The 24,792-nt window shown below is 39.1% G+C and overlaps 2 protein-coding genes across 3 annotated transcripts; one reads left to right on the top strand and one right to left on the bottom strand.

Annotated features, from left to right (window-relative positions):
• The first annotated feature begins 8,419 nt into the window (after positions 1–8,419).
• Positions 8,420–11,430, top strand: LOC105148607 (transmembrane protein 39A). Of its 2 annotated transcripts, none has more exons than XM_011060423.2 (7): positions 8,420–9,258; positions 9,395–9,543; positions 9,633–9,731; positions 10,347–10,450; positions 10,553–10,805; positions 10,871–11,078; positions 11,154–11,430. In XM_011060423.2, exons 1-7 carry the CDS (start codon positions 8,929–8,931, stop codon positions 11,406–11,408), a joined length of 1,398 nt encoding a protein of 465 aa, XP_011058725.1. In that variant the 5' UTR covers positions 8,420–8,928; the 3' UTR covers positions 11,409–11,430. The 2 variants fall into 2 exon arrangements, with proteins under 2 accessions (XP_011058725.1, XP_011058726.1); XM_011060424.2 differs by having other exon boundaries at positions 8,421–9,258; positions 10,350–10,450.
• A 117-nt stretch (positions 11,431–11,547) lies between these two features.
• On the bottom strand, positions 11,548–22,861 carry alpha-Spec (alpha spectrin). The gene is made up of 8 exons (XM_011060426.2): positions 22,349–22,861; positions 22,038–22,269; positions 17,900–21,516; positions 13,466–15,993; positions 13,333–13,387; positions 12,856–13,234; positions 12,606–12,772; positions 11,548–12,083 (listed from the first exon to the last, which is right to left on the bottom strand). Exons 1-8 carry the CDS (start codon positions 22,496–22,498, stop codon positions 11,955–11,957), a joined length of 7,257 nt encoding a protein of 2,418 aa, XP_011058728.2. The 5' UTR covers positions 22,499–22,861; the 3' UTR covers positions 11,548–11,954.
• Positions 22,862–24,792: the final 1,931 nt, after the last annotated feature.

The following is a 24,792-nucleotide window of genomic DNA, read 5'->3' as shown; positions in this document are numbered from 1 at the left end:
CTTATCAGAAATATCATGTATTGTGAAATACACAGTAGCATTGTTTGTTTTGTCTCTCGGGATCTACTCGGGGTCGCTCCGAATGAACCCAGCGTAGAGTAGGTATAAAGAAAGTAAAGACTTAAACACAATAGGCACAGGCAACAGGCACATGGAACAAGGAATAACGATTATCGCCAAAACATATGTATATAAGAAATATTCACCTGGAAGATAAAATATTAAACAGATTTGCAGTATTATGTGAGGTATTCTATTTATTATAATAATTTCCATATTTAATTTTATATTTTACTTTTAAATATTTGCAAAACTTATATATGAGTCATCTAAAAAGTATCCGCGGTACTTTGTCACTAGATATATGACCATCAACACACATCTAGTGACAAAAAACCGCGGATACTTTTTAGATGACCCAATATTTTACATTTACAAACTTATATATTTTAATTTTAAATGTGCACAATTTTACATTTATTATATTTTTAATTTATTATATTTTTGTGTTACATTATTATTACATTTTTTCTTGAAGTAGTAAAATCCCAGCAAACAAGAATGGATTAAAATGGATTAAAATTTGTTTAATGTGTACTTTAAATTCATGAAAATGGATTGAAATGGATTGGATCCGAACTGACACTAATTTAATATTCGAAAAAAAAGAACATTCATCTTCAAAGGTTACAAATTTTACTCCTAAGACATTTATGATAATTATACTGAAATTAACTACTTCAAATTGGTATTAAAAACGCATCTTAATGGGATTCGAACTTCCCAGCAAACAAGAATGGATTGAAATGAATTGAAATGAATTCAGATTTTCAGAAATATTGATTCGTGAATGTTAAAATGAATGCTTTTCAATCCTGAATACATTTTTATTCATTTATAAGAATTGCATGGAGCACTCTATGCCTTTCAATCTAAAAATAATATTAGCTTTTTCTGTACACACACAAAACACATTGTGAATACTGTTCAAGTCAAAATTTTGAATAGGAAACGCAGTTTTTCAATTCAATTGAATCCAATTAAATAAAAAAAGTTCATTCACTATTTAAAATACGCATTCGGAAAAAATTTTTAATCCATTCTCGTTTGCTAAGATGATAATTAAAGAGAAAAAAATTGTAATTTTTCTGCTATAGGATATTACAGCTTTACAAGTATGCATATTTATTTGTGGAACATTTATATAATAAAAAATCATGAATTTAATAAAGTATGAGCCAAATATTTATGTTAATAATAAAAAATTTATATCAATTGTTAATAATGTCGTTCTTCAATTATCTACGGATCTTTGAGATCTTTTTATCCAAACGCCGAAAATTTTCCCAAGATTGACGATCTTTAATAGTATTTCGTCGGTGATTGTTCTTCCTGATAAAAATAAAACGTAAAGTGAGTGTCAATAAAGCGTTAATTAGAGTGTAAAAGAAGTGTAAGAAGGAAATAACAGAAACATAAATGAAACCCGTAAGAAGTGAAAATTGGTGCATGGAACATAAAAAAAGCGTCAAAACGTTAAAGAAACATAAATAAAAGTATAGATAAGTTCTTCGGCAAGCACGAGCAGAATGTTCGTTGAATGTAAACGAAGCGATTAAGCAGTTTAGAGAACGTAAACGAAATATCGTCGAGTTCTTAGACGTGAATGAAATGTAATCGAGGTCCTTGGTAAGCAAATGATATTTTAAAATATATTTCATTTATTCGGTAAATATCTAAAAAAAAGCAGGACTGTTGGACTACTCGGTCCGCGATAACTCTCCAACAGCTTAGTCGATTAAGCAGATAGGCCTGCAGCCGGACGGGTTATTGTCCGGTTTGCCTTTCTTTCTCAAGAGAATAAGTTTTACTCTCTTCCATCTAACAGGAAATACTCCTCGCTTCAGACATTCAATAAAGATCCGAATCAGACGGACCTTTATTGAATCCCTCGTTCTGCTATGGACCAAGCTCCGCTGGAGACTCCGCTAGGGCCTCTCCGAGGCGGCTTTTCGATCCGTCATTCTTTTAACGGCACGTGCTAGCTCTTCCTCCGTCGCTAGGAGTTCCTCCTTTCAAAAAGCCTAGCCCTCCTGTGGCAGTGGGAGCTCCTCCCAATGATATTACCTTCATCCCTGGCTCGGGAAAGAGAATTCCAAGGATCTCGCTTAAGAACCGCGGATCTAGGACTCCGTGAGTGGAGGCATTGCCTTAATTTGTTTAAAGATGGGCGCCCGCACGGATCCTTGTTCAATGAGAGAACCAATTCATCCCAACACTTAGCCTTGGCCCTACTTATAGCCGCTCGGAGACTCGCTTTTGCCTCCCTGTACTCGGTGAGTAGGGGCTCCAACTCCTCCGGATCCTGTGCGATCTTCGGGACCATTTGATAGCCCTTTTGGCCCTTAGCGAAAATTTCCTAAGCTCCGCGATTTTATCGCTTCACCAATATGCAGTCTTCCTAGGCCGCCTTGGGCATAGCCGCGTCACAGGCCCATGAGTACCTGCATAGAGTCGACTTCTACCGCCGAATCAACCGGCTCCTCGCCGATGGTTCACGCCAGCGAATATCACCACCTCTAGTGCATCCGCGCTCATCCATTCGCTCCAGCACCCACCTCTGCGAGCGCGTCATACCTCGTCTCTTGATCTGTGATTAAATGTCCCTTAGTTCTATGTAGAGGTCATCCAATAGCGTCTCATCAGTTCTATATAGAGGTGATCGAATAGCGACTCATCAGCGAGGACTCTCCATTCATCTACCTTAGAGACAATCGAGGGGATAGTCCACGTTAGGTCCACCGTGAATTCCCCTCACGTCCTGACATGCGTGTTGGAGACTCCGATGTTTAGACAGCAGAATCCCAGGGACATCGCCCATCCCTCTAGATGCCTGCCCGTGACAACGGATCTCCAGAGACTTCGCGTTGAAGTCGCCGACGAGAATAACCGGCCTCGACGCCAACAGCCTCGCGAGGCATTCCTTGATCAGTTCCAATCTCCTCTCGAATTGAGCGAAATCGATGTTAAAGGATATATATGTCTCTATCATCGCGATGCCCCCCCCCCCCTCTCCCTCCAATTCACGGCGACATAGCTCTCCATGGCCTCGAGGGGCGTACAGAGAAGTAGCTCCTTGGATCTTCTTCAAACTATCGCCGCGGTGCCAGTTCGGTCTGAAAACAAGTGCGAGTACTCTGGAGGGATCCTAAATAGTTCCGAGATCACTGCTGAGATCGTGTCGCGCTTCGCTATTGTCTGGAAGAGGAGATTCTGTGCATGGCGAGCGTGATTGAGATTTGTCTGTATAAGTCTATTAGGCATTATTCAATGTCCAGGCTCCTCTTCCGAAGATCTCGCCCCATGGGGAATAGTTCTCCGTTTCCTGTGCCACTTGTGATGTCCTCGCGGCCTCGATAGTATCCTTGGGCGGAGCAGTGGGACCACCTCACCCATCTCCATTGCCAATTCCACGTTGGTACTTGCTGGCTCCGGTAGTATTGAAATTGTCGAAACGTTGGCCCTCGCCTCCTCCTTTCCTTGGGCTTCTAGTGTTCTAGACACTAGATCCCCTAGAGATATTTTTTTTTTACCTTTCCCTTTGAAGGAGAGACGCTTCTAACTCAATTTCCATCGACTCCTCTCCCCGTCTATTTTGGGGGATCGTCTTGGTGGAGCTCTTCCCTCTCTTCTTAAGGGATTGCAAGATTTGCTCCCTGCTCCGAAGGTCTACACGCTGCAGCACATAAGGCGCATCTCACAGAGCAGTCTACCCTGTGTCCGCTATAATCACAGCGAAAACAACACGTGCTCCTGTCATTTTCATTGCGGCACTCCGCTCGTACGTATCCTTTTTCCAGACAACGATAACCCATTGAAGGAATCTGTCAGGCAGGATGTTTATCCTGGCAGACACCCAGCCCAACCTTATTTACCGAGTCCTTGTAATGTCTTATTGATAATACTGAATTTTATGTCGGCCGAGTCGCAGCCCCCTACTCGGGCAATAATAGAAGTTATTCTCTAATGAAGAGAAAGAGTTTACGTCTCTAATGTGGATTTCCGTCTTGATGGGTCTTGTAATTCTGACCCCTTCCTTGTCCGCCAGCGCCACTTGGAGTTTGTTCGCCAGTGAGTCTGTCAGCGCCATTCCCGCCGATCCCGGGATTTCCAATAGGAACGTCCTGGTGCGTGCTCTTCTTAGGCGTATCTCCTTAATACCTCGTCGACGATGATGCGCTCTCGTGCGATTCTTAACATTTCGGCAAAACTCAACTCGCCAGTATTTATAATTTAAACTGCATCGTGCGTGAAGGTCTTCTTAGTTTTGGGCCTCCGACTTCTGTGGTCTGACGGAAGTTTTCCCTTTGTTGCATGTCGGAGGCGGGTTTACCTGGAAAGCGGGCGCTTTTTTTTCTTCTTCTCAGCACTTTCGACCAAGTTTCCTGGATCTTCAGTGCGAACATCGTTGTCTCCGCGTTTTGAGAAACAGGGGTTTCTCTCGATTTTTCTCGGAGAGAGAGACAATGGGCTTCTTCGTTTCGTCTTTCCTGTCTATAGCACTCGGGAGATATCCCATAAATTTCTTCTTGCTGTGTACGAGCCTCGCGATATTCGTAGTTTTCTTGCGTAATCGAGGGGGAAGGCTTGTCTTTCCCTGTTAGTTCACCAGCTCTTTGATGACTTTTACCACTGTTTCTCTGACAACAATGTTCGTCAGATATCCTGGCGCCAAGGTTTCGGGTCCGTCCTTCATAGATGCGGCTTGGTTCTTTTTTCTCTTCAATTGCGCATTTGACTGAATGATTGACTTGTTTATTTTGGAAACTAGGTTGATCTCCTAGCTCATCTTCTCCTCCAATATGCGCGCCTTCTTCTGAATTGCCAAGGGTCTTATGGCAGGAGGTCATTCTCTTAGAGAGAGAACGACCTTTTCCCTCGCTTTGCCGTCATTGTTCGCCATAACAATCTCCATAGGAGCCATGTTGGATTCCATATTCTTGCTATTGGATCTGAGGTTTATCCTTTCTATCCGATTCTTCCTCTTATCTTTCTTCATCTGAGGATCGATCTGGTGGAAGTCTTCCGAGATTTCCCTCTTCTTATTCCCTGTTTTTTTTTTAGGTCTTTAATCTCTTGGAAATATCTCTCCGCTTTTTCAGAGGTTTCCCTCAGTTTTATGAGGTCCTCTTCTCTTTTGATTCTCGATCTCTCTCACCCTCTTTGAGAGATCGTCGTTTGGTTAGTCTTCTATCTCCTCCTTAAACTTGTCTAAATCATTTGTCTAAATCAGTTTTCTTAAGTAGAGCACTGCCAGATAAGTTTTTGATCATCTCTTCTCTAGCGGTTTGCAGTCTTTTTCTTTCTCCTCGTTAGCCAACCTGATGGCTTCTCTTTGGCTTATATAAAAGTCAGTCACGCTAGGTGGTTTCTTCAACTGGGTCCGTGTACGGTCCACTTTCTTATTTCTTCTATTCACGGCGTCGTCATCGATCGAGGCGATTTTGTCCGGCGGCTGCCCGGATTCTTCACCGGTCTCCCTCGTATCTTCTTCTGTGCCCGACATATCGTCCTCGGAGGATGAGATTATTGCTGACCTCGTATTCCTCTTCTTATCTCCTTTGCCGACTGGGGGATTCGAATCGAGTTTCCTGAAAAAGAATGTCGATGTGTGTGTGTGTGTGTGTGTGTGTGTGTGTGTGTGTGTGTGTATGTCCTTTGTATGTCGAGTAACACTCCTCCTCTTTTCTGTTCCCCGCCTCCGTTTCTCTGATGAATTCCGTCTCGGTGTTTTGGTTTTGTTTCGTTAGATTGTATTCATTCATCACTGGTCTCATCCCTCTCCCCGCGGCAGCTCCGTCAGCCAGGATGTATCTTCATCTACCCGAAAACATACCAGACGGCATCCTGAGTTTCCCGGAGAACTAACTTATGGCGCAGGCATCCGGAAAGGATCATCGAGTGCATAGGTCTCCAAGCCTCCTACTTTCCGCGGGCGGGGTAAGCCCCGGACTCCCACGATTCTTGAAATTCCCTCATCTCCAACTTCGAGAGCACCGCCACGGGTGACGCCACCACGGACGGATTAGGTCATCGAAATGACCCCTTCCGGATTCTAGCCGCCGTGGCACGTCCACCGTGGAGGTTTCATGTCCCACGATAAACAACTCCTGCCAAGCGCTTCGGAAGGGATGCCGCGAGAACGCCAGGTTGCTATCTATCAACGCTCCCAGCCTCGGCCTCGGAATACGTCCGAGCGGTCCCTCCCCTACGGACAGTGTCCGCACCTAACCAGAGAGTCTCAGGTGTACTGAGAGTAACTTCTCATGAAGACCCTTCCTATTGATGGCATGAACCAGTCCATAGCCAGGAGCATCCAGCATACGAGCTGATTCCAGCTTGCGGAGCACCGCTCGACACTTCCAGGTGTGAGATTCCGAGGGAACCTTCCCCTCCTCCGAAGAAGGCGGGAAGAGCCTCACAGGAGCCCATCACCCAGTGAACTAGTAATTTTCTGAGATAACAAATGGAAAAATGTGAACATTAAAGCGTTAATCAATTCCAAGAATAAAAAAGTTGCAAAGTAATCGATTAACACGTCAGAAAGATTCATTACTGCGTACGAACGACACTGACTTTTATTCACAGTTTTTATATATGTTAGTTTGAGAGACAACATGTTTATGTTGTCTCTCCGGAAGGTTCAAAAGTGTGCCGAAACATGTAAGCGTGTTTTAGTGAATAAAGAAGTTTCACACTTCATAAGTATATTATTTGCGCGATGTCTTCTGTGCTTGACTTCTACTGTCCATATCCTTTCCAATAACGCAGTGTCACATCCCAGGGAGGTTCGGCCGGTTCCCCGGTTTCAAATTAATCCGGGACGCTAGGTTTAAAATTGTTTCGCGGTTCGCGCCTCGAGAAGGGTCTCGGCCATATTTGTCCGATCAATTGATTGGCTAGATACGCCGACTATGATGGATTCCTATTCTTGAGTACATATGAATAATTTTCGCATATGAAAATGACAGTTTCTCGATTGTGATTGGTCGATAGTATACGAAATTGCCATTTTTGTATGCGATATTTGTTCAAGAATAGGGCTTCAGATCGCTCCACGACTGCTTTCCCTAAATATGTTTGCGACGAATCTTTCGAGGATTTCAGGGCACTTAAAGCATTCGCTATCTCAGAGCATGCAGAGTGACTGTTAATATTGAACACGTTACAAAATTCAAAGCGGGACAATCCAAGTGGATGTAATGCTGCAAGATCCCTTGATAATTTCTCTTTTCGGTTCCTGATGCGGAGGTATAATATTCGGGACATATAATCATATCGCTTTCTCTATGTTGGAAAAATAGCGGTGATATGCAGCATGCACTGTTTAACCAGGAAATACGCGGGCTAATCGTCAAAATTCGAGCATCGATGGAAGGACGCGAAGATGGATGTGTGAGGCACATACTATCTGTAAATAGGTAACAGTTGATTAACGACGTGTTTAAAGGTTCACTTACCTGGCGCTCGATTGTATTTGATGATGCCCTCAAATATCGACGGGAATAAATGATCAGCGTCCCAAGCTTCTGCAACTTGGAGTGGATTAGGCTGTTGGTCCTATAGGTCTCACAGAAAAGCTCTTTCTCTCTCTCTCTCTCTCTCTCTCTCTCTCTCTCTCTCTCTCTCTCTCTCTCTCTTTTCCTAGTGTGGATGATTATATCGTGCGGAGTTATCGAAGAGATGGGGCATCCACAAAACATTGACTCGAGTTAACTTATTTAAATGTATATTTATAATTCACATCGATACATTACTTACTAATAGTTTATTTATTGCTAGATTTCTAAATTTAAACATTTGAATTGACGCTAATTAGAAGAAAAAAAATGAAGGCTAATATTTTTAGATCTTGGAATTAGAAGATTAAGATTTAGAAATTAAATTCTTCTAGATTTAGAAATTAGGCTTTGCACGCGGCACTTAAATTAAAACGACGTCGATTGGTCGATCAACGGGAGAAACCAACGATTCACGCGTCGACGTTCACGAACCACTCGGATCGATGCGCGTTGTTATGTTATTCTCCACTCTCTTAAGAGCTCCGCACAATTAAAGGACCAGGGTACAGAGAACAAAAATTTCAACCTATCAGAAACTATGTATTTCATAATACAATGATTTCTGATAGGTTGAAATTTTTATTCTTTGTTCTCTGTTCCTTGTGGAATTCCTAACTCCCCCTTCCGTTGATCGCACTGGGCAGAAGCGTCAAGTACGTCTCTAAAGGTTTACTGTCTACGCTACTCCAAGTCTGTTCAAAATTAGTACTGGACAAAATGAGATTGTTACGGACGTGACAGCAGAATAACGCTGATTGGTTGTTTCTATAACGCATTCTCTATTCCTCAGTCGTTTTCCACACCATGTGATTTCACCCTTAGGATAGCCTCTAGGCATGGCCTCTCTCAGGTTTCCCCATGATTTTTTTAATTGCACCAGCAGGCAGGAACCTAGTTCAACCACAGAAAACAGACCTATAAATAGACATAAACAGATACAAATCACTTTCAACAAGCATCTAACTTACAAAAAGGAAAGACGAAAGAAGTTGGTCTACATTTAATTAAATGCTAAAAGTGGCATGTTCTTGTATCGTGTTGCGTCCTCTTCGTGTCATTTGGTATTTTTATTTAGAATGACATAATCGATATGTGGAAAAAATAGCATTTGAAAAAAAGGTTGTATTTAATATAAAATATTGATATTTGCATCTCAAGAAGATACATAAAAATTGTCTGCGACGTGTGTTTGTTATGCTACGTGGAATATATCGTTGATTTGTTCAGCAATTTATTATTATGTCACAAAAATTATTGAGATAAGGAAACTTTATCTCTCGTATGAATTGGTATGAATGTATAAAACATGCCTGGAGGCAGACGAAACGCTGTCAGTCGAACTGGATCAACTGCCAGATCCGGTAATGGTAATATTAGTTCAGTCAATACTAATGGAAGAAGCAATAGCGGAGAAAGAGCAAGTGCCAATGGTGCAGATGACAAAAGGTTTGACGAAATTTATGGTGGAAGATCTCTAGCACCAAAGCACATTCCTATACCTGCAGTACCAGTCGATGGACAGTTAAGCTTTGAAGCATTATCCTTGGTCGTCTCGATTATTGCAGCTTGTCTGCAATTGCTTAATCTATATAGAACTGTATGGTGGCTACCAAATTCCTATAATGGTTATACTATGGTATGTTACATTTGTATTTATTACACATGGAAACTAGAAAGCTTATGCTATTATGTATGATTAAAAGAGAATAGTTATAATATATTTAGGAAACAGAAGAATTATACTCCTACTTGTATTCTTTGGTATGTTTCAGAATTTTTATTTGATAGATCCTTACCTACTTATATTTATTTTTACTATGGTGGCACATAGATTCCTATATATATTATTACGTCAGATCATTGATGTTTCATTGCCAGTTCAATCAGTACCCGCAAAATTAGCAATCCGAAATATTATAAGGTATTATTGTATGTGATTTATTAATAATTTGTCAGATTTAATAGTAATATTAGGATATATATTTTAGTATTTATGTAACTTAATTTCAGATCATCTCTGTCAGTTGCTGTAAAGAGTGTGTTGGGCTGGTGCCTGTATCATATGATTGAGAAGCACAATTCTATGAAAATTTTTTATTTATGTTATCCGTGAGTATCTATAAGAATGAATATAATATATAAATAATATTGTTGTATCGCTGAATTGATAGAAAAGTAACACTCTCACACAAAATTGGATCTTCTCAACAATTTTTTAAATTTTAAATTGAAACATTTCAATTGGGAATATGCAATTTTTATAACTTTACTTCTTTCCATATATTTCATTTCGATTATAATATATTCTTTAAAATTTGTCATGAATTATTTAAATTCAAACATTGTGTTTTTAAATTCAAATACTATACTCTAAAAAGATACAAGACAAAAACATTAACATTTTTGAGATAATAAAAGAAAATTGATCTTGAAGATTAATATATTTTTATGGAAATACAGATACACTGTACAGATACACTCTGTGTTTCATTTTTTGTTACAGACTTGTAACACTTTCATATAAGTAAATAAACCACAAATCTGTGTTTCCATAAAAATATATTAATCTTTAAGATAAATTTTCTTTTATTATCTCAAAAATGTTAATTTTGGTTTTGTATTTTTTTTTTCTATCAATATAGCGATATGTATGCATTATATTTATATTATGTAATTCAAAATTAAAAGTAAGTATGAATACCTTATGACATCTATTTGTTCCAGAAGTTTGTCAGTATATTTTGTTATGTTTGGAATACGAACAGCACCATTTTTTGATATGTCGTTCTCGAGTGGAAAAGAAGAACGAAAAACAAAGTATATATTAGGTATGTATCATCAAATGTATGTATTTTGATTGTATCCTATCTATTTATATTATTAATTTTTTAAGTGTTCTCTAGTATTGTAACATGACTTTTCATATACAGATAAACCTTTGCACAATTGCTCACTAAACGCATCGGCCATTAGAGCAGAAGTATCCACTTTGAGATCCGATTTTAATAGACGATTAAAACGAGCTTTATTTTCGTCTTCCGGTAGCGCATATGTTTGTGTAGTTGCGCCTATTATTTTTGTACCTCCACATTTACATTTTAATGTATTGTGGGTAGTACAGCATGTAATCTTGTTCTGGCTCGGAAGGATATGTGCTTATTTCGCTCAAGCTTATCCTTTCAGGTAAGTATACTTCGTAGTAAGAATTGTTTTATCACAACATAATAGTTAAAGTAATTAATTTTTAGATATTGTGATGAGTTACATAGGGCAGCGATGCACTTGGGCCGATGGATTAAAATAGAAAATCGCAATAATCACATATATGCCGAACCATGGAATGAAACAGTATTGTGGCCTCACGGGTCAATTGTAAGGCACAATCGAGAAATTTATCGTTCTGAAGGTTTGTGCACAGCAGCAGAACCGGGTAATCTAAGTCACTCTAGATTTTATGTATGTAATCTTATTCTATCAATGAGTAACAAAAAATATTAAATTCGATATTAATTATATATTGTTGTTTTGCAGGGTTTATTTAATAACAGAGTAACGCTTCTGAGTCCAATACTGGCATTGCAATTATTATTGGTGAACATTCAATTATTTATTTTATTAGGCGTAACCGAATGGTATCAAATACTATCGACGATATTATTATTAGTTATACATTATTATACTTTGTTCAAAATGGCTAGGGATTTTCTAGTATCTTGGAAAGTGTACCGTGCTGAACAAATAATTCAAGAAAAGTCTCAAACGGTTGTGAACCCAGTTGCTCAATAAAATACAAGTGTCACTTCTGCAACATTTTTTATATTATTTTTTATATATATTTTCTTGCGAAATAAAATGAAAAAAAATTAATTATTCACACAAGAAAATTTACGTCTATAATTTACACAAGTATTTAAAAATACGCATACATGTTTTATAAATTTTTATTGAATAAAATAATATAATATATTAAATGCACATTTATTTTAAAGAACAATGTGAAAGGATTTCAGAATTAGCTGATACGAAATCGAATATTTTAAAGATAATTAAGAATCGAGGATTGAATAATGTAATATTCGAAAATATATGTAAAGAATGTACTTGTTAGGAAAAACATTGCTTCTAACATAGAAATATATTCTTGATATATATTTTTTTTTCTATCAACTAATTAGCTTAGAAAATCTCAATTTTTATAAATGCTCTAAATGATGACTGTTATTAGAAATATTATAGATAATCAAGCACAGTATTTGAAGATCAAACATATAGTAGCCTTTATGCAATTATAATTTAATAAGCTTGAAAAAATATGCACATACGAATGCATAATTAATTCTGGAAAAGAGTGTGCGTAAATTCTATATAATCCAACGCAGCTGTTATCGGTCGTTCTGATTTGGGATCTACATAAGGTTTCATACGAGCAACGCAATAATCAGCCATCTCCTTCGTGAGGTTCTGAAAAAGAAGATTAATAAATATAAATTGTATTTTGATTACAAGAACATTGTAACATATTTTTTAACTAGATCTTAAGTGCTTATATAATTCTATGTGAATTTATATACTACATATGTAATCCTTTAAACTGCAAGTCAAAATGATTTTTCGGTTTGAAACGTAAACTCTATTAAATTATCGTAGTAATTTCACGAGTTAAATTGATTAGCATTTAACAATTTTTCATTCTAAGATGTGAAAAAACATCAAATTGTTAAATGTTAATCAATTTAACTCGTAAAATTATTATGATAATTTAATAGAGTTTATGTTTCAAATCGAAAAATCATTTTGGCTTGCAGTTCAAAGAACTATATACGTAGTATATAAATTCACACAGAATTATACAAGCACTTAAGATCCAATTAGACCGTTAAAAGGCATTCATTTCTATTGATTGTGTTCTCACATGTATAGTCAGATGAGATTTAATATTTAATATTATATTTTTTAATATTTTACAATATTTGCAATACTTACAGCATATAATTCCTCCTTTGTGACATATGGCCGATCTGCTGCTGTAATTGCTCGGAAAGCGTTCTCTATTTCCTCTGAACTCTGCACATTTTCCGTTTCCTTGCTGATCATAAACGCCATGTATTCTTGTAGGGATACGTAGCCGTCTCTATTAGGATCCACAATATCTGCAAATAATAACACGGTGTTAAAATGGGTGTTCAAAATGTACCACACTAAGAGCCACACTATGAATTGAAATCGACAATACCTAATATGTTCTCAAATTCTGGATCAGGTTGTCCTTCTTCTATCATAGGAAGATCGTAGCCCAAAGCTCTCAGGCACGATTTGAATTCTTGGTGATTCAGGCGGCCGCTCTTGTCCTTATCGAAGTGCTTGAACATCATAGAGAATTCTTTGAGTGCATCTTCAGATACACCTGACTGATTTCGCGCTTGAATCTGTTGTTCCAAATTGTGTTGCATACGCATTCCTAACTGATCCAATTGATCCCATTGCTGTGCCAATCCTACGGTACTGTGTTCTGTATAACGATTATCCAGAATTAGATGTTCCTCTAAAATAGCTCCTAGATCTTCGATTTTCTTCAGATCTTGACGACGTGCACGTACTTCTTGAGTTTTTCGCTATAAATTTGAATATAAATAATAATTACATAATGAATATATAAATCTTACAAATAAATTATCTTTTTGATAAATGTGTCTGTTTCAATTGAACAAACCTTGGTAGCTTCCAGTTGCTGTTCCAAAGATCCGGATCCTTCCATCATAGATGTTCTATAAAATAAAATAAATTATTTACATTTCTATTTCTAATTAAATAACTAAGTAAATAAATTTCTTTAAAATGCGAACCTTGTTTCTGCAAGCCATTGATGGAAGGCATTGGCATGCTTGGCGAATTCCTTACGTAATTTATCATTTTCCTCCTGTCGCTGTGCTTCTTTCGCAAGCTCAACATCGCGTTCCTTAATTATCTTCTGTAAGTTCCGCCAAGTATCTTCCAAGGCTTCCATCGTGAACCACGTGTATGGATTCGGTCCGACATTGAAGCTCTTAATTTGTCTATCAAGAGCAGCCAGGGCTTGGAAATCAGCTTCAGCCGAGGATAAGCTTGCTTGAAATTGTGCGTGTGCCTCGCGAAGAGCTCGAATCTCCTCGATACTATTACAACGTACAGGATCCGTTAAATCTTCCTCGGCATTCTCAAACCAAGAGTTGAAAGCGGATGCCTTCTTTGCAAATGTCAGATAGAGTTCTTCGATCTGCCTGAACTGATCCTGCATTCTTAATAAACGTTGTTTTCTCGAGTCAGAATCGGCCAAAAGTTTTTGCCAACGAGCAATGACATCAGCATGACGTTTTTGAATGCTGGGTGTTTGATCGTGACCAGAATCAACAAGCATTTCCTTCAATGAGGTGATATTCTGGATACCTTCGTGTTCGAAGGCATGAAGACCAGCATCAAAGGTCTCCTGTTTCGTGAGTAGAGTTTGCACGGTAGACAGATCCCGACCAAACTCCTCGGAACGCACATGAGTTTCCTTATCAGCGATCCATGACTCGACTACATCAGCCTTCCACATAAATTGCAAGTACGCGGAGTTGTCATTCAGCCGTGTCTTTCTACGGGCCGCAAGAGCTCCAAGTTGCTCCAATTTGTTGCGCAATTGTGCGCATCTTTGACTGATAGCATCTGCTCGATGATTGCCAGCTTTGATCAACGCTTCGCCGGCTTCGCAAATGTCCTTGCAGCGTTCACCGTGAGCTGCGAAGTCAGTTTCAAATGCATCGTGCTTCTTCAAAAGACCTTGTACGGCAGCCATTGTATCACCATAATCTTCAACGGAAAGTAATTGCTGTTTCTCTGTGATCCAGGCTTCTTCTTCTTCGACTTTGGCAAGGAACTGCTGGTACGTCAAAGATTCATCCAACTTCTGTCCTCTAGTGGCAGCTAATTGTTTCAGTTCAGCCCATGCCTGATTAAGAAGTTTCAAACGTTGCTCGATTTCGGGTACTCCCAGATTTGAAACGTCCATCAATTTTTCTCCTGCTTCCTGAACAGCTTGGATAGCAGGTTCATGACTACCAAGTTCAGCCTCCAATCTCTTGTGCTTCTTTTTCAAGTTCTGTACGCCCGTAAGGTCGCGACCATAGTCATCCGATCCGACAAGAAGTTTCTTCTCTTTGATCCAAGACTCTTCGTCAGCAATATCGCGGAAAAATTGATGCAAAGTGTTAGCTTCGTTGAGTCTCGCCTGTCTATGTGCTGCCAAGTTCCTGATTCGCTCATAACGTTCATTTATGCTCTGGCGTTTTTCTTGAATACCGGCAGCATCAAACTGACCGCTCTCGATCAATGAATCGGCTTGTGCGTTCATATCCTTAATTCTTTCCTCATGTGCCTGTATGTCTGCTTCAACAAGTTGATGTTTTTTCATGAGATTTTGCACGGAGGCTAAATCCTTGCCGGCGTCTTCGGATGTGAGCAAACTTTCGACTTCTCCAAGCCAAAAATCAAGATCCTTTACGGCAGCGATATAAGTACGCTGCTTATTGGCTTCCTTCAGCTTCATGGACTTCTCCGTGGTCTTTTGCGTAAGATATTCCCACTGATCAGCAATGGATGCCAGTCTTTTTTGAACCGCATCCTCCGACCCGGCACACTGATGCTTTTCGATTAAATTGCCTCCCATAGCAAGTACCGATTGAATTCGATCTGCATTGGCTGCCAATTCGGCTTCGAATGCCTGATGTTTCTGGTGCTTTGATTGTATGTTGGCGGGATCTTTGTAATTCTCCTCGGTCGCTAACTGAAGTTTCTCAGCAATCCAATTTTCCATCTCGTCAGCATCTCGAGAGAACTGTTGTAGAGTCTGAGATTCGCCTAGCTTCGAACGCTTTTCGATAAGAGCGTCCTTCAAATGTCGCCAGCGATCTAACACTTGGCATCGTCTTTCATCGATGGGTTTAGCGGCGTAATGCTCGGCAGCGATCAACTGATCGGCCAAAGTTTGTAAGGTAGCAATTTTCTCTTCGTGAGCGTTGATTGCCTTGTCAAAATCTTCATGTTTCTTGATGAGAGCTTCAACATTGTCACTACTGTCTACTGCGTCCGCACTGCTGAGGAAAGCCTCTCTCGCGCTCATCCAATTCTCCGCTTGCTCGCAATCTCTGCAGAACAATTGCAATTCGAGATTCTGATCGAGCTGCATACGTCGTTGAATCCAAGCTTTTTCTAATTCTTGTCTGGCTTCTGCCATAGATTCAAGTTTCTCTAGTATTTCCACGCTAGCATAATGGCTAGATTGCAATAGCTGTTGGCCGAACAATTCGAACGCCTGGAAAGTACCTGCTCTAGCATCTATCTCCATTCGGTGCTCCTATAAAAAAAAATATATATACATATACAAATAAAATTTACAAAGTGGTTTGTCATTCGGTTTTCGAGTGTTACACAACTTTGTTTGTTATGTGATATGATCAAATTCATTCGGCAATAGGCAATAATATTACAAGCAGAAAGGTAGTAATTACGCGATATATATACACTACTCAAAAAGAAAAAAAAAGGGAACATTTTCAAATACGCTCAAAATTGCGCAATATTTAGAACACCGATGAAAAATCATCGCAGGCAAAAAATCAAAAAAGCATTTAAAAACTTGAAATCTCTACTTTTGAAATCGGTAATTGATATTTTAATTTGACTCCTTTACGAAGCTATACGGACAAAAATGGATATCCGTCAAATCTGAAAATTTTTTACAAACTTTGTAAAGGTCTATGGCATGAAAAATTATACAAAAATGCAGTTTACAGCAGTCGAAAGAGTGAATTTTTACTTTTAATTTGTTTTTTTATTGATCATTGTATAATTTTTTTCACCGAGTTATTCGACATTGAAGCAAAAGTGATCATTTTTGCTTCAACGTTCAATAACTCGATGAAATAAAATCATACAACACTCAATAAAAAAGCAAATTTAAGGTAAAGATTCACTCTTTCAACTGCTGCAAATCACATTTTTGTATGATTTTTACTTTACGCCATAAATCCATTCTACAATTGTGTAAACGCAGTTGTAAGTGGTTGTAGTTGTGTAAGAATTGATTAATCACAATCAAATACTTTCTTCGAATTTTGACTGTGATTGGTTTATTCTTATAATTACAACCACTTATAACTACGCTTTTGCAACTATAGAATGGGCTTTATAGATCTTTGTAAAATTTGCACAAAATTTTCAGATTTAACGGGTATTCATTTATGTCCGTATAGCTCCATAAAGGATCAATCGGATTGAAACATCAATTACCGACTTTAAAAGTAGAGATTTCAACCGTTAAAATGCTTTTTTAAAAATCTCGTTACGACCATTTTTAAAAATTTTTTTTTATTTTTTGACGAAATTTTTTTATTCTACCTTGAAGTTAAAGGATCATTTAGAATTAGCGTTAAAAAAGCTAAAATCAAGATTTATTTTTGTGAAAAATGATTACAAATGATATTTGAAATAAACATTTTAAAGCTTAAAACTTTCGAATGCTTCAAATCATTTTGTATGTAAAAACTTTATTACAAGCAAAAATGATCATTTTTGCTTTAACATTCAATAACTCGGTGAAAAAAATACAATAAAAAAAGCTCAATAAAAAAGCAAATTGAAAGGAAAGATTCACTCTTTCGACTGCTGTAAATCATATTTTTGTGTGACTTTTACTTCACGCCATAAATCTTTATAAAGTTCATAAAAAATTTTCAGATTTGATGGGTATCCATTTGTGTTCATATAGCTCGGTAAAGGATCAGTCAGATTGGAATATCAATTATCGATTTCAAAAGTAAGATTTCAAGCTTTCGAATGTTTTAATTTTTTGTTTACGATAATTTTTCACCGAATTATGGTGTTTTGAATATGCGCAATTTTGAGCATATTCGAAAGTTTCCTATTTTTTGTTGAATAATGTATATATATATAAAAGCATTGAAAATACTCAAACTGTTAATAAGCAGTATTTTCATTGCAAAACATCGGCACAAGATGAATTAGCTTCTTTTCGTAATAAAAAAAAAAGTCATCAACGAGACGGATAACGCGAAATTAATTTTAGGCATTCGCGACTTCCTTGCATGCTCAAACGTTCTTATACCTCTGGAAGTAAGCCGTATCGCGCATCTATCTCTGCTCTGTGATTCTATAATTTAAATGATTTGATGAAGAATTTGTCAAAAAATGATTGTGATAATGACTGTGTTTGATCATACTACAATGGAGAATATTTTTACCTGATGACGTTCGAGCAATGCTTCGGCACCTGTGACGTCCGATGCAAGTTCTTCGGAAGCAACCAAGCCCATCATTGAGTTGATCCAAGCCATCAAGTCACGATAATCACTCAGAAAACGTTGCAAATCATATGAATCCAGAAGTTTCTCCTTTCTGCTATTAGCTTTGGCCGTCAATTGAGTCCATTCTTCATTGATCTCTTTCTGTTTAGCGTATGTTTGCTCGGCAGTTTCTGGATGTGACTGCATTAGGCGATTAGCTGTCTCATCAAGTTGCTTGATTTTGTCTCCCAAAGCCGCCAGATCTCTCTCCAGTCCTTCGTGTTTGCGCTGCAAAGCCTGAACGCTGCGCAAATCTTTGCCAAGGTCATCATTGTTTAATGCCGCGTCTTTCTCGCGAATCCAATCCTTCGTTTCGTCAACGTCGCGATGGAATCGTTGCACCTCGTGAGCAGAACCAAGCTGATTAGCTCGTTCTGCTGTGAGCGTTTGCAAGCTGGTCCATTTCTCGTTCAGATCCTGGATTTGCGTCTGAATCTTCAATGCCGCTTCAGTCTGCCCAAGACTCATCAGCTGCACGGCGATTTCATTCATCTCAGCCAAACGTACTTCGTTCGCCTTGAGATCAGCCTGAAAGTCATCAAACTTCTTCTGCATAACTTCCACTTGTTCCAAATCTTCGCCCACATCCTGTACTTGAGCGTGATTCTCCTTGTCCTTGATCCAAGTTGCTAATTCCGCGGCTTCTCTCACCAATACATAAGCCTTGGCTGTTTCGTTAAGCTTATTTTGACGTTCGCGTGCTAAACGCAAGAGATCATCGTATTGCGCCTCGATCTGCGCTTGTCGCGCGGCGATTGAGCTCTGCTCTCTAGCCAAGTTCTGTTGAGATGCACTAAGACCTGCCTCGGGTTCCACGCGCTTTACATATGCCGCTGGTACAAAACCTTGACGATCATTTACCTCAACTTTCCACCAATCCTTGTTGTTGGAGTTGAGCAGAGTCAGAGTATCTCCCTTTTTCATGGATACTTCTCTGGGAGATTTCTCAGTGTAGTCGTAGAGGGCTACGACACATTCCTTGCCGGTGATGTCGACCGTGGGTGTCTCTTGCTGTCTGCACGCCGCAGCTTGATCTCTCAGCGCTGCGATAGTGCTTGCAAATGCTTCCAGATCGCTGACTAAGGCCTCATGTTTCTTCAGAAGAGCCTCTGAACTATCCTCATCCTTGCCGTAATCACCATTCATCACTATAGGACGTTTCTCCTTCATCCATGATTCAGCTTCATTCGCGTCAGCGAAATATTGATGCGCCTGCAAAGAGTCGTCCAAGTCATTCTTACGTTGTCGAGCTTTATCTTTCAGCTGTCCCCAGTGTTCATCTAAAGCTGCCAGTCGCTGATTGATCTCCTCGGCTGCAAAATGTCCCTCTTGCAACATCGTCGAGCCTGCTTGGCAAACAGCGGCCACTCTTGGCTCATGGTTGTTGATTTCGGCTAGAACAGCTTGATGCTTCTTCTGAAGATTCTGCACGCCAATCAAATCACGACCGCGATTCGTGGACGCCGCAACTGGTTCTTTCTCGCGAATCCATGCTTCCTCATCCTCGATATCTCGGAACAGTTGCTGCACTTGGAGCGAGTCGAGGAGTCGTTGCTTTCTCACACTCATAGGACGTTGCAGGGCGGCATATCTAGTTTGTAATTGATCCTGCTTAGTTTTGATATTATCAGCATCAAAATGGCCCGACTTAACGAACTGTTCAGCCGCTTGAGCAATACTATCGATCCTATCCGCGTGAGAGCCCACGTCAGCCTCCAGAAGCGCGTGTTTCTTTTGCAAGTTCTGAACGCTGGTCAGATCTTTACCATAATCTTCCGACATGAGCTGTCCTTCCACCTCTGAGAGCCATAGTTCGATGTCCTCTACTGTTCGATTGAATTGTTGCTGCTGGGAGGCTTCCTGTAATTTCGCACCTTTCTTTTCTGTAGCTCGCGTTAAGCTGTCCCATAGTGTCACGATCTCATCCGAGCGGGTGCGTATGCGATCGCTAGCATAGTGATCATACTCAATTAACTCTTGGCCAGTAGCTACCATCTCCTCCATGCGCGTTTTATTCGCGTTTAGTTCCTGCTCGAAATTCTGATGTTTTTGGACTTTGCCGTTCAAATTAGTGGGATCCAAGTAACTGTCATCAGTAGCGAACTTAAGCTTTTCGTTAACCCAACCTTTTGTTTCGTCACAATCTCTTTCGAATTGTTGTAGTTTGTATGCATCTTCAAGACGACGACGTCTTTGAGCTGATTTCTCGAGGAGAATAGCTCGTCTTTCCAATAACAGTTGCCGTCGTTGCGCCACGTCATCTGCAGCATAATGCTCGCCCTCGATCAACTTTCCAGCAAAGTCATCAAGCACCTTAATCTTCTCTTCCTGAGCTGCCAGAGATTTATCGAAGTCTTCATGTTTCTTGATAAGTGCCTCCACACTATCAAGGGAATCTCCCAAGTCTTCATTAGCCAAAAAAGCTTCTTGTTTAGCCATCCACGCGTCTGCCTGCTCCGTGTCCCGATAGAATAGCTGCAAATCTACACATTGCTCATACAAGATACGCCTCTTCTCCCACAAACTTAAAAGAGATGACTTATCATCGGCGAGAGAATTTAATTTTCGTGCCACTTCTTCAGCAGCGTAATGCTTCTTTTCTAGCAGTTTATTACCAGCCAATGTGGTTGCATCAAAGCTATCGGCTCTGGCATCTATTTCTCCCTTATGTTCCTGATGTCGATCGACCAAGGCTTCAGCGCCGGCCACATCTTTAGCTAGCTCGTCTGCGGAAATGATAGCACGCATATCGTTCATCCAGGATACTAAGTCACGATAATCTGCCAAGAACCGATGCAAATAATAGGATTCATCAAGTTTGAGGCGTCGCTCTTTTGCTTTTGCAGTAAGACTCTCCCACGACTGCAAAATCTCGGCCCGTTTAGCTTGAATCTGTTTAGAATGATCAGCTTCGTGAATCGCAGCAAGACGATCGGCTTCCGCACCCAATGTATATACTTTGTCTTCCAAAGCAGCCAAGTCGCGCTCGATACCTTCGTGTTTTCGTTGCAACGTTTGCACACTGGCAAGATCACGTCCGAAATCATCGGACGATAAGACAACGTCCTTCTCTGCGATCCAAGCCATGGTCTCATCAGCATCACGATTGAATCTCTGGATCTCATGCGCTCCAAAGAGCTTCTCCTGTCGCAATGTGGCTAATTGTTTTAATCTCTGCCAGGACTCGTTAAGCTCTTCCTTTCTACGTAAAATGGTATCGCGTTCGGGATGTCCGTCTAATAACAATTTATCCGCCAGCTCGTTCACCTCTGTAACTCTGTATTCTTGACTTGCCATGTCTTTCTGGAATTCGTCAAATTTCCTTTGGAGCACCTCTACATGCTCCAAGTCGTGTCCAAATTCATCGGTCGTTACAAATGCTTCTTTGTCGTGAATCCAAAACATCACTTCATCACAGTGACGAATAAATTGTACAAGAACTAAAGCCTGTTGTAGCTTCAAGCCCTTGTCAGCTAATCGGGATAACAACAACTCCCACAGGCGGTGTAGCTCCTCTTTAAATAATTAAATATGTTTTATTAAAAGACAATGTTTGCTGTATACATATACAGTATGTTTTACAATTACATTCATACTTAATATAGTTGAAGCAAAATGAATTTAAAACTACATATTCTAAATTTATCTTACATAAGTAGTTTGATAAAAGAATACTTGAAATTATTGTTTATGAACATTAAAACATTCTATACATTCCAAATTACTTTATGTAGTTTAAGAAAATAATTCAAGTCACTATATTCATGAAACATTAAAACATTCTATATATATATATATATATATATATATATATATATATATATACTAAATTTATTTTATAAAATTTAAATAAGAGAATTCAAATCATGAAATCATTACTTATTTGTGAAATATGTTTTTAATTTTCGACTTGCTTAGAAAAAACTATTAATATTTTATGTAATATACTTTACACATATATAAAAGTTAATAGTATACTTTGACAATACTTTAACGATCTTGAAAATAAATAGTTATCTCTAGTGCTTGAATATACCTAGTCTCTTGCGAATTACATCGCTGGCAAAATGATGTTGCGCTATCATCTCAGAACCAGTATTATCGAGTAGCACGATGGCATTTGAATGAGCGGCGACTTCTGCTTCAAAAGCCTGGTGCTTCTGGATCTTTGCCTGTAGATTGGTTGGATCTTTATAACTCTCATCGGAGGCCGCTTGGAGCTTTTCGTAAATCCAACCTTCGAGTTCGTCCGCATCTCGCTTAAAGTACTGAAAGACATACGCAAGGTAAGTAACAAATTACATAATAACACTTGAGGAGAAAAGAAAAAATCACTCAGATACGTACTTGAAAGCGACGGGAGTCCTCGAGCTTGTCCCGCTTGTTGCGCGCCTCCGCCTTGAAGTTGGCATAGCGTCCCAATACCTGTTCTCGCCTCTCTTGAATGTCCTCCGGATTTTCGAGGATCTTCACCTCCTTAGGCGTAATTTGATCCATGGCTAGCCACGATCTTTAAAATAGCTCTCACTGACTATCGTCCAAAATGGCCTCGGTGGGGTGTGGCAGTATCACTTTATTGCCGGAATCGATAAATGACGTTTTCTTTAACGGACAGACACTGGCAAAATTGTCGAATGCGTGCGCAACAATATATCGTTGTGTCGTCGATAACGCGGAAACAATTGCCGGGAGATTCTCGAATTCGCTTACAAACTCGCAAGCTGTCGCAAGCTCGCTCAATTTCGTCTGCCACAATTGACGTTCCGATAATTTGACCTCACCATCGGATTCTTTCTGTTCTTGTTCTGCACTCGACCACACTCCGGCATAATCCTAAGGGACTGCGCACAATAAAAGGAACAGGAAATACAGAAAACAGAGAATAAGAATTTTAACCTATCAGAAACTGTGTATTCCACAGTACATGATTTCTGATAGGTCAAATTGTTATTCTCTGTTCTCTGTTCCTTTTATTGTGTGGAGCCCCTAATATTCCCACTATTCTCACTTCTGCACCGGTCAACGTTCCGATAGCACCTCTTGTTAACTGGACGCTTGCTCAAACATTAAACCAATCATAGCAAAGATCCAATCGACTAGCTTTATCGGTCAGGTTATATATAACCGTTACATCATTAAGGTACAATTTCAAGCAACGAAGCTTCGCTAGCGAAGACTCCCCACTCGATTCGTGCGAAAATGTAGCTAGCGAAGCTTCGCTCAGGGTGCTTACATGAGGATGATGTCCCACGCAGCGGATCGTGCGTAAACGGATTCGCGTATCGCCAATCTCAGAATCATTCTCTTATGGCTCCGGCATATCAGCGCGATGTTAATCGCGCGCGACACGTGATATCCAATGATGATGAGTACACCTTTAGAATGAGAATATCGGTAAAGCTATACATTCATTGGATATCGCGCGCGACGAACATCACGCTGGTGTGCCGGAGGCATTAGATCTTGCGAAATTTACAAACAGATCTAAGAGAATAATTCTGTGATTGACGATACGTGAATCAGTTTACGCACGATCCTCTGCATGAGACATTACCCTGAAGCGTAATCTGCGTAAGGCTCTACGCACAATGAAGGAAATATTAGAAACAGGAATAGATGTTAAGATTTTAACCTATTAGATATCAGTTACGTCGGAATACATGCTTTAAGCAGGGAGCACAGACTCTTGCATAACGCATAACACATAAAGCATAAGAAATTCAACCAATTAGAGTTCTTTATTTCATAGAAAGAAAGGAAAACTTTAAGGGTATGTCCACACAACTTGCATAATTGCATAAAGAAAATTATCCAATCATATTTTACGTGCGTCTTTATAGAAGAAATGCGATTGGATAACTTTCTTTATGCGACTATGCAAGTTTATGTAGATGTAGCCTAATTGGTTTATTTTCTTATGTGTTATGCATTATGCAAGAATCTGTGCTCCTCGCTTTATAAATGGAGAGCACAGATTTTTGCATAACTCATAACACATAAAGCATAAGAAATTCAACCAATCAACAATTTGTACTTATTGTTGCGTAAAAATTATAATAAAATGTTTTTTGAAAATTATAAGAATTCAAGATACCATTGCGAATCGCTAAAAGTTTCTTAGCGAAGTTATTTTATCGATTACGTAAATTTTACAAATAGAAATTTACTTATCGACAATGATAATTTCTTTGTTGACTACGATTATCGACAGAGATAATTGCAATCAACACCGACGACTCAATAATCAAGTGCGATATCCTACGATACCCGCACAAAATACTATTACTGTTACTGTAAGTCGGGCCGTAACATATGCATAAAGAAAATTATCCAATCGTATTTCTTCTATAAAGACACACGTAAAATGTGATTGGATAATTTTCTTTATGCATACGTTTATGTGATTATGCAAGTTTATGTGGATATACTCTTAAAGTTTTTCGTTTCCTTTCTTTCCATGAAATAAAGAACTCTGATTGGTTGAATTTCTTATGCTTTATGTGTTATGCGTTAACAATGACCTAGCGAATTGATACATTGCATATACGTGACAGATACGGTATCGGCACACATAGTATGCCTTACGCTCAGCATATCAATATCGTGGAAGTATTTTGCTATCTGGAGAGATATTATTAAAGATCGTCAACCCTGGGCAAATTTTCGGCGGTATAAAAAGGGCCCCAACGGTCCGGAGGTAATTGAAGAACACTGACATTATCGACAATTGATATAAATTTATTTTGCTATTATTAACATAAATATTTGGTTCATACATTATTAAATTTATG

This window comes from Acromyrmex echinatior, chromosome 2 (assembly GCF_024713525.1).
Source record: "Acromyrmex echinatior isolate Ae372 chromosome 2, ASM2471352v2, whole genome shotgun sequence".
Taxonomy (NCBI): domain Eukaryota; kingdom Metazoa; phylum Arthropoda; class Insecta; order Hymenoptera; family Formicidae; genus Acromyrmex; species Acromyrmex echinatior.
This window is presented reverse-complemented; position numbering and strand designations above follow the sequence as displayed.

What these genes read in the sequence shown, in the direction of transcription:
- LOC105148607 (XM_011060423.2), top strand. Translation starts at nt 8,929, where the DNA reads ATGCCTGGAGGCAGACGAAACGCTGTCAGTCGAACTGGATCAACTGCC. An exon ending in GCAATCCGAAATATTATAAG is followed by an intron (nt 9,544 to 9,632) that starts GTATTATTGTAT and finishes ACTTAATTTCAG; the next exon opens with ATCATCTCTGTCAGTTGCTG. An exon ending in TAAGTCACTCTAGATTTTAT is followed by an intron (nt 11,079 to 11,153) that starts GTATGTAATCTT and finishes GTTGTTTTGCAG; the next exon opens with GGTTTATTTAATAACAGAGT.
- alpha-Spec (XM_011060426.2), bottom strand. Translation starts at nt 22,498, where the DNA reads ATGGATCAAATTACGCCTAAGGAGGTGAAGATCCTCGAAAATCCGGAG. An exon ending in CATTGCTCGAACGTCATCAG is followed by an intron (nt 15,994 to 17,899) that starts GTAAAAATATTC and finishes TTTTTTTTATAG; the next exon opens with GAGCACCGAATGGAGATAGA. An exon ending in CAAAGGAGGAATTATATGCT is followed by an intron (nt 12,084 to 12,605) that starts GTAAGTATTGCA and finishes CTTCTTTTTCAG; the next exon opens with AACCTCACGAAGGAGATGGC.